The 9588-nt window shown below is 53.7% G+C and overlaps 1 protein-coding gene across 1 annotated transcript in view; it reads left to right on the top strand.

Moving 5' to 3' along the window:
* Positions 1 to 9588, top strand: part of ADAM33 (ADAM metallopeptidase domain 33) — a 60399-nt gene that overhangs the window by 48152 nt on the left and 2659 nt on the right. The window contains exons 17-23 of the mRNA XM_025200699.1: positions 3280 to 3357; positions 4505 to 4613; positions 5072 to 5222; positions 6535 to 6625; positions 8282 to 8527; positions 8700 to 8857; positions 9057 to 9074. Of these exons, the coding sequence (XP_025056484.1) occupies positions 3280 to 3357; positions 4505 to 4613; positions 5072 to 5222; positions 6535 to 6625; positions 8282 to 8527; positions 8700 to 8857; positions 9057 to 9074 (851 nt within the window). The remainder of the gene's footprint in view (positions 1 to 3279; positions 3358 to 4504; positions 4614 to 5071; positions 5223 to 6534; positions 6626 to 8281; positions 8528 to 8699; positions 8858 to 9056; positions 9075 to 9588) is intronic.

Below are 9588 nucleotides of genomic sequence, written 5' to 3'. Positions count from 1 at the left end.
GTCCTGCTGCCCTCTCACCAAGCGGGTGGCCTCCTCTGAACCCTCTCCATGCTGTCCACTTCCCTTTTGAAGTGCGGCGCCCAGTACTGGACACAGTACTCCAACTGCGGCCTGGCCAAAGTCACATAGAGGGGGAGGATCACCTCTCTGGACTGGCTTGAGATGCCCCTTTGGATGCATGACAAGGTCTGGCTGGCCTTGCTGGCTGCGGTCTGGCATTGGCGGCTCACGTTCATCTTGGAGTCCATAATGACTCCGAGATCCCTTTCCGTCTCTGTGCTTTCAAGAGGGGAGCTCCCCAGCCTGTATGTGTGCTGTGGATCCCTTCTCCCCAGGTGCAGCACCCTGCATTTGTCTGCGTTGAACCCCATCCTATTCTCGTCTGCCCACTTTTGTAGTCTAAATCTAGTTGCAGCCTCTCTCGTCCTTCAAGTGTGTCCACCTCACCCCACATCTTAGTGTCATCAGCAAACTTGGACAGCGTGTTTTCCACCCCCTCGTCCAAGTCGCTGATGAAGATGTTAAACAGTGCGGGCCCGAGGACCGAGCCCTGGGGACCCCACTGCTCGCATCTCGCCAGGTTGAGTACAACCCGTCCACCACTGCTCTCTGGGTGCGCCCCAGCAGCCAATTTTTTTACCCATCCAACTGTGCAGGCATCAATGCCGCAGTTGCTTAATTTATTGATGAGGATGGGGCGAGAGATGGTGTCAAAGGTCTTCTTAAAGTCTAGAAAGACTATGTCCACAGTGACACCATCATCCAAGGATTTAGTTACTTGGTCGTAAAAGGCAATCAGGTTGGTCAAGCAGACCTGCCTTTGATGAACCCATGCTGATTGCCCCCGAGCATGATCCCCCCCTGCCGGCCCCCACAGATGTGCTCCTTGATGATCCTCTCCAAGAGCTTCCCGAGCACCGAGGTGAGGCTTACAGGCCTATGATTACTTGGGTCCCCCTTCCTCCCCTTCTTAAAAATAGGGACCACATTAGCCAGTTTCCAATCCCCCGGCACCTGGCCAGATGACCACGAATGCTCATACAGCCGGGCCAAGGGCTCCGCGATGACCCCTGCCAGCTCCCTCAACACCCTTGAGTGGAGGGCATCTGGCCCTGCAGATTTAAAGATGTCTAGCCCTTCCAGAAGATCCCTAACTACATCTGCACTGACCGAAAGCCTGACAGAGCTATCCCCAAGATTGTCCCTACCTCTGGTAGGTGGGATATCCCGGTCCCTGTTCAAGAAAACAGAGGCAAAGAAACTGTTAAAAATATCAGCTTTCTTGTCTGGCATGGCCACAAGATGACCGTTTGCATCTTGCAGGGGCCTTACATTGCCTGGTGTCCTCTTCTTGCTCCCAGTGTACTTGAAAAAGGATTTTTTGTTGTCCTTAATCCTGGACGCTAGCCTGAGCTCCATCTCTACCTTGGCCTTCCTCATAGCCCTCCTACGCTCCCAGGCCGAGGAGGAGTACTCCTCCTTGGCGATAGCTCCCCCCTTTCACTGGTTGTACACCCCCCTTTTAGTCCTTAGGCATTGCTGAATGCCCTTGCTGAGCCAAGGGGGTTTCTGAGCACTCTTACCCCACTTGCTTCTCTCAGGGACTGTTGCCCTTTGGGCCTGGAGGATTGTCCCCTTAAGGTACGACCATCCCTCGTGGGCTCCCATCTCTTCTACCTTCGGGGCCCTCAGTGCCTCCCCCACTAGTCTCCTGAGCTTATTGAAGTTGGCCTTTCTGAAGTCAAAGGCTTTCAGCTGCATGGTCTAACCTCAAGGGTAGAGGTAGAATCACAGACAAGGAGGGTTGAAGGGAGCTCAGGAGGTCACATCTCGTCCAACCCCTGCTCAAAGCAAGACCAGCCCCAACTACGTCATCCCAGATCTCCAGGGTATTGCAATCATTGAATCATAGAAATGAGGGTTGAAGGGAGCTCAGGAGGTCACATCTAGTCCAACCCCTGCTCCAAGCAGGACCAGCCCCAACTACATCATCCCAGACAAGGCTTTGTCAAACTGGGCCTTAAAAACCTCCAAGGATGGAGACTCCACCACCGCTCTGAATAACCCTTTCCAGTGCTTCTGGCTTCCTTCTCCCCAAACTGAGCTGGTTTCAGCCATCACTCTCATGCAAATTTCCACAATCGAGCTAAGAAAGCTATTCTTTCTTTCTTACTCTTTATCTCAGGGACTGAGTATTTTGCACAGTGTAGTAGATCTTCCCAGTGATATCAAGCATGTTGTACCTGAGAAAACCTCCCAGCCTGACAGACAGGGAACCCTGAGGTTCAGTGAGACACGGACAGAGGAGAGAATTGCATGAATCGTACATCCTGAGCGTGTGTTTTAACCCCTAGGAGACTGGGTCACCCCTGCCATTGGCATCTCTTTCGGGGATCTCACCCCCAGAAATACCACCCCCTCCCCTCTGAGGCTAGTTGGAAATCTGGTGCATTTTCTGATGAATTTGCTGTTTGTCAAAGGGAAGCAGTGCTGGGAGTCAGGAAGATGCATCCTGATCATCATTGCCATTGCCTAGCTCTTGCACGGGCACTTTTCACCCAAAGTGCTTGCTGGAGGAGGCCAGTTAGACTAGCAAGGCTCTTCCAGGGGAAAGTTATGAGTGGTGGGAAATATGGGCCAGGTAGCATTGACTCTGGGGCCTGGCTGCGAGGAGGGTGGACTGGATATCTCATAGAGCTTCAGCACTTGTGGTGACATGGGAGCAAAGCTGGGATGTGTCTGGGATGTGTCTTTTTGGCATAGATAGGCCTTGCTCTGGCTGGCTTGGCATGGAGCTGCTGGGAAACGGCCTCTCCCTGGTGTGAAGAGCTGTGGACTTTTGATAAAACTTTCCCCCCAGATTGGGAAGAAAGATCCCGATTGTGGCAGTTCTCACAAGGGCGATGGCTGGAACCGGTTCAGTTTGGGAAAAGCAAGTCAGAAGTTTTCTGCTCGCTCACCCGGGAAGGGGCTGCAGAGCCCTTGCTCCATCATCGACTCTCAGGGCTGTCAAGCAGCAAGCAGAGGAGTGTGGGGAAAGTGGACAAAAACTGTTGGCAAAACAGGGAGACTTGCATGGGAATCTTGTCTGGGGAGGGTTGAACGTTGCTTGCACATGGACACGTTCATGCCAAACGTGACTGTTTCCACAAATCGACACCTTATGACAGATAAATGTCCTGTTAGACCGTTTCAGTCCCACTCTAGCATGAGGTATCGCCTTCCTCTCTCGCCTTTCAAGGCCTTTCTCCCCTAATTCTTGCTTCCCCTCACACTCAGGTCTGCAAGGATCGCAGGTGCCAGAACGCTTCCTTCTTTGACCTGGAGAAATGTGTTTCCCATTGCAATGGCCATGGGGTAAGTCACCGCCCGAGAGCTGCGGGGGGGGTCCTGAGATGGGCTTGCATCCTTCAGGAAAACCAACTGTCTTCGGACACACGTCTCATGAAGCAGCGTCCGCTTGATGTGTTAGCAGCCCGTTCTGGGTCCGATAGACCCGAGTGAGGCGGTTTGCATCTGGGACGAGCGTGGAGGATGCAGCCCGGGTCATTATGGACACAAGGATTGGCTGCAAGATCTGGATCCGACCTTTTCCAGGGTTTGAAGTGTTCAGAGCTTCGATCCTATGGCTCTTACAGCTGAGAGCCCATCAGTGCCCAGAAACGCAGCGAGGATCATGGAGGAAGCAGGTTCATAGGTTTCATAGAAGGGATCATTATGATTGCAAGCTGACAAGCGGCAAAGTTTTGCTCTCTCTGCTCATGGTATATCTGAACCCAATGTGTATGGCAACATCTTACCAGTCTGCCAACAAGAGCACGTTCATGAGTTAGGACCTGGGGTTTGGAGGCGACGTTTTGCACACCCGAGTCCATCCACCCTATTCTCATAAAATCCTTGAACCACAGGGATGAAGAGCTTTCCAGAGGTCGCATCTAGTCCACCCTCTGCCTGAAGCAGCATCGGCCCTATCCAAACCATCCCTTACAAACCAATTTTCTAACCTCTTAGCAAACCTGCACGGTCAGCCCTGGCACAACAGAAGACCTGCGGCAGATGAAGCAGCTGCCAACATCCTTCTGCTGTAAAGGCTGTTAATATATGCCGAAGAGATCCCAGCAAGAGAGAGATCTTTACACTCACTACAGAGGCAGGAAAAGCTCCCACAGTCCTTACCACTCGACCCTGGGGTAAAGCTCCTTCCCCCAAATGTGGGGGTTGGTCTGACCCTGAGCAGTAGGACCCTCTAGCCAGCTGTGTCTAAATCCCAGCGGGAGCATTGGCTCAGCCCCAGCCTTGTCTGCAGCCAGCACCCTGAGATGAGAGGCTTAAAAACACCCTGACACATGTAGAGGAAAGGGGAACAGGACAACCACCAAAAGGGCTGAGCCAAACCCTGGCAATCCCCGTGTTCCCAGCGAGGACCCCCCAGTGCATCACCGGTGGGCTCTGTCTCCTCTCATCTGCACGGTGCCTGACCCTCCTCCTCCCCCTTCCTCCTCAGGTCTGCAACAGCAACAAGAACTGCCATTGCAATGCGGGCTGGGCACCCCCGTTCTGCGAGAAGCCGGGCTTGGGGGGCAGCGTGGACAGCGGCCCAGTGCAATATGACAGTGAGTCCAGGCTGGTGGGTCAGAATAGCAGGGGTGGGAGCAGAGGGGGCAGAGTCCTCTCCTTGGTATGGGGATGGAGACATAGGAATGGCGAAGTTGAGAGAAAGTAGTGATGGGCAGTCTGCAAACAGACTGTCTCCCTCTGAACCCCCGAGGTGGAAGGGGAGCTTGTGCCAGCTCTTAGTGCCTCTGGGGTACCCAAACGCCTGGCAGATGCCAGGGAGACCTGGAGCTGCAAGCAGATAGGGCCCATCTCATGCATATGGCTGGGACCTGCCCTCGTATCGGCTGTCTGAGCTTGCAGGGTGAGCAGTGGTTTGCTGTGAGCGTGTGGGAGAGCGTGGATGTAGGTCCCATGTTCCCGCAGTTGCTGCCTGGAAGATAGGAGCCGACGTATTAAGCCACATGCACGGAGGGGGCAGTGCAGCCCTTTAACCATTCCCCTGCCTCTCCCGCAGACTACGAGACCATCGTGATTGTCCTGCTGCTCATCCTGCTGTTCTCCTTCATCTTTGCTCTGGTCCTCGGACTTGAATTTTACTACCGCCGGGAGAACTCACTCCTCAGCAAGTGGAGGAAGGAGATGACGAAGTGCCGGGAGACGTGCAGGTGAGTGCCGCCGGCACTGGGCACCACGGGGATCTACACCCAGGATGACGAGTTGGGATCTGTTCGCTGGAAGAGGCAGACATGGCTAGACACATGGGCCCAAACCCCACTCCACCTCCCAAGGGGCAAGCAGCACTCGTGCAGCTAACTTTGGCTGAGCGAGGGGCATGTCAGGCCACTTCAATGTGGGTTTTAGATCCTGCTTCTCTTGGGAAGACTCATAATGCTGAGAAAATGAGAGAGAGCAGTGGTAGCATCCCCACGATGTCCTGCCAACCCAATGGCTTGGAGGACCCTTGGGACTGGATCCTGCCCCCAGCACCCCACTGCTCCCTGTTCGGTGTATCCAGTGACTGTCAATGCCAGAGGCTGGATGACCCTAGGGGACATGGGCTCAGCCACTATCTCCATGACCCGGCATCCCCCATGCCCTGGATGGGGCTGCTGGGCAGCTGTCCTCCTCTCATAGCAGCCTATAGCCAGGGTTCATCTGTGATTAACTTTGCTCCATCGTGCCCAGTCTCCTGCGTCACACAGAGGCAGAGATGGATGCTGAAAGGAAGAGCGAACAGGATCTAGCCAATGTTTCCCCCCCTGTTCCTCTCTCCCTTGCAGCTTCCGGCATGTAGGGTTTAGGAAGTTTTAATTCGGAGGCCGTGCCCCTCACCCCCACGCTCAATAGCTACCGATGCCCCTTTCGTCCAAGAACATGTCCAGTCCCTTTTTGAATCAGCTTCCTCCACTACTGGTGGCAATGAGTCCCACACTAATTGCACGCCTGTGAAAAAGTTGCACCATATACAGCCCTATGTGTATATGGGAGGCCAGATGAAGACTGCCTGGCACCGAGTGATAGCCCGAGGCAGGGGTGGGAAGGGAGCTTCCTGCAGCTGTCTTGGAGTTAGCATTTTCCTCTGAGCTGGGAAGGTCTGTTCATCTCGGGTCTGTGCTACAGGACTGCTGCCTTGCCCTGCTTCTCCAGTGCCCTGAGACCACTTTTCATCCTTAAGCATCTGTGAAAGCCTTTCCTGTATTTGTTGTGCATGAAGCCACTCCAGCTGCCCCCCATTTACATCCCTGAGACCCTCCCAATGCAGCCTTGGCAAGGGTAGTGGGAAGCCAGCTCCAGCAGTTGGTCAATAGGTGCATCGGCCTTTCCTGACTTCAATGCAAGTCACCACTGGGCTCTCCTGGTGCTGCCCGCACCATCCAGGGCGATGATACCTCCACCCGCTAGCAGTTGTGAAGGCAGTTCTTGCAAAGTATGTGGCCATCTTTCCAGGCCATGTCTCTTGCTTGTGTTTCCGGGCAGGAACAAAGCCACTAGTCAGAAGACGAGCAGGGGCCACTCGAACTCGGCCTTCACCTTGCAGAATATCTACTCCTCGAGCAGCTCTAACAAGGTAAGCAGAGGCGAAAACGCCTTCTGAGATCTGCATTGCTCCCCTTAGTCTGTTGAGGGTGATATCGGCTTATCGAGTTGTGGCCGAAAGACTGGCGTCTACTTTTCATTACCCAGCTCTCAATCCAGAGTCACTCCGTGCAAGCTGGGAGGCTTGTCTTCATGGGGAGGAACTGCAGTGAGCTGGGGTGTGAACTGACAGCGCCTGAGTTACTCTGCACTGGCCCTGCATGTAGACACACTTGGGTGTGCTGAGAGCTCCTTTGTGGCGAGAGCTCACTCCCTTTTGAACCGAATGTGCATTCATTTGCACTGAATGTATACTAGAAGCATCCCTGGGAGGGATAGCTGTCGCTTTGGGAATTCACACTCATACTTGTGATGCACTAGCTTCCTCGTGTAGACAAATGTGAAGTGACTCCAAATTTAGGCTCTAGTAAGGGAGCTGTGTCCCACTAATGGCCAGTCCAGGGAGCTAGCACAAGGGGGATATGTCTATACCAAGGATGTCAAACTCAACTCATGCCGTCCACTGCTAGCCATGCCCGGTGGACTCGATGGAGCATGTCTGCAAGCTGGATCCAGCCCATGGGCTGTATGTTGGACACACGTGTGGCACACGGTAAGAGCAGGGGACTATTCCAGCCATGACCAGAGGTCTAACCTGAAGGCATATGTGACATGACGTTGGAGAAGCTTATCTGAGTTTTGAGTGATGCTCTTTTAACGGCTCATCCCCAGGGGTTTTTACTGCTGTCTCCATGAAAGCAGATGTCTTGGCTGCTTATTGTTCCCGTCTAGCCATTGGGACTCTGGAATCATTACACTAAGCCCTGGTATTGATGGAAAGAATGAAGGGCTTTACTGAGCATGGCCTGGTTGGCATGGAGGAGAGAGCTCCCCTGTCCCACCTCTGAATCCATGGGGTCTGGTGGAAAAGCTGGGGTGGCTTCTTCAGAGGTGGCCACTGCTCCAGATCGGCAGACTTCTTTGCTGGTCACTCCCAGATGCAATCTCCCAGATGCAATCGTAGTCCTACATTACCCCAGATGCAATCTCCCAGATGCAATCGTAGTCCTACATTACCCCAGATGCAATCTCCCAGATGCAATCGTAGTCCTACATTACCCAGATGCAATCTCCCAGATGCAATCGTAGTCCTACATTACCCCAGTGCAATCTCCCAGATGCAATTGTAGTCCTACGTTACCCCAGATGCAATCTCCCAGATGCAATCGTAGTCCTACATTACCCCAGTGCAATCTCCCAGATGCAATCATAGACCTACGTTACCCCAGATGCAATATCTCAAATGCAATCATAGTCCTACGTTACCCCAGATGCAATCCTCCAGATGCACTAAAAGCTCTACGTTAACCCAGATGCTGTATCTCAGATGCAATCACAGTCCTACGTTATCCCATTTACAATATCTCCAGGGCCTTATGTTCTGTGATGTTTGCTCATAAAATCATATTCAGCCCTAGTTTAGGGGACGTAGGAGGATTATGGCACTCCGTTTCTGGGAGCTTAGACTGGTATGTAGGGGCTGCAGTGCCGTTCCTATATTACTACCGCAGGCCTTAGGGGCATCCCCATCCCAGGAGACGGGGAGCCGTGCTCAGTATTTAACTGCCTTGTTCTGCCTTCCTTGTAGACATCCCGAGGCGCCTTCCTCCAGAAAACCAGTGCTCTGCAGAATGGCTCCCAGCCTGTCAACGTTGTCCGCCCCCTTCGCCCGGCTCCCAGCCCGCTCACGCAGCCCCGCAAAGACCTCAAGCCTTCCCGGCCACCGCCACCCATCAACAAATCCCCGCTCATTCCTGCCAAAGCTGCCGGCACCCAGTCCAAGCTGCTGCCTCCAAAGAAGCCTCTTCCCAGCAGCCCCGTGAAGACCCCCGTGGTGAGTCCTCCTGGCTCTCTGGGTCTGGGCTCCATCCTTTTGATCCTTTGAGCTTGAAGGGCACAGGCACTGCCTAGATTTATGCCCTCAGGCATTTCCTCTGTAGTCAGAAGGAGCATGTACCCACGAACCAGCCACAATTGACACCTCCTTGTACTGCGTCCTCATCTAGGTTGTCCTGAAGAACCAGCCCCCACGCCGACCCCTGCCTGGGAGGCCACTTCAAGCCAAAGAGCCTCCCTCCTCGCAGACCTTGCTGGTCATGGTCCCTCCAACCAATTTCAAGGAGACGGGCCCCAGCTGCACAAGCCACGTCACGAAACCACTCAAGTAAGTCATGAGAGACACCGATTGCATGGCCAACTCCCACCCAGGATGCTGGGGGCACCAAAGCTTGGACCAAAGGTCCCCAACCTCATCTAGTGGCAGAGGGCAACATGTCTTGGGCTGGTAAACTCTCGCCTTTTCATTCTGGGGGGAGTCTGGGCTCCCGCTGGTGACTGATCTGTCTTGTCTTTTCCTCCCACAGGTCAGTGCCTCCTCAAAGGTAAGTACAGACTTTTGCCCACCTCTCAGAAGGAAACCCCTCGTCCTGTCCCACGCCAGCCTGTTGATGTTTCACCCCAGTAGGGAAATGGATGCTTCTAGGGATGATGGTCTTAAACACTGGGATGGGACAGGGTTTTTCATAGATTCATAGCTGTTAGGGTCGGAAGGGACCTCAATAGATCATCGAGTCTGACCCCCTGCATAGGCAGGAAAAAGTGCTGGGTCTAGATGACCCCAGCTAGATGCATATCCAACCTCCTCTTGAAGCCCCCCAGGGTAGGGGAGAGCACCACCTCCCTTGGGAGCCCGTTCCAGACCTTGGCCACTTGAACTGTGAAGAAGTTCTTCCTAATGTCCAATCTAAATCTGCTCTCTGCTAGCTTGTGGCCATTATTTCTTGTAACCCCCGGGGGTGCCTTGGTGAATAAATACTCACCAACTCCCTTCTGTGCCCCCGTGATGAACTTATAGGCAGCCACAAGGTCGCCTCTCAACCTTCTCTTGCGGAGGCT

Source organism: Alligator sinensis, unplaced genomic scaffold (assembly GCF_000455745.1).
Source record: "Alligator sinensis unplaced genomic scaffold, ASM45574v1 scaffold12_1, whole genome shotgun sequence".
Classification (NCBI taxonomy): Eukaryota; Metazoa; Chordata; order Crocodylia; family Alligatoridae; genus Alligator; species Alligator sinensis.
The sequence above is the reverse complement of the archived record's forward strand: the minus strand, read 5'-3'. Positions and strand labels throughout refer to the sequence as shown.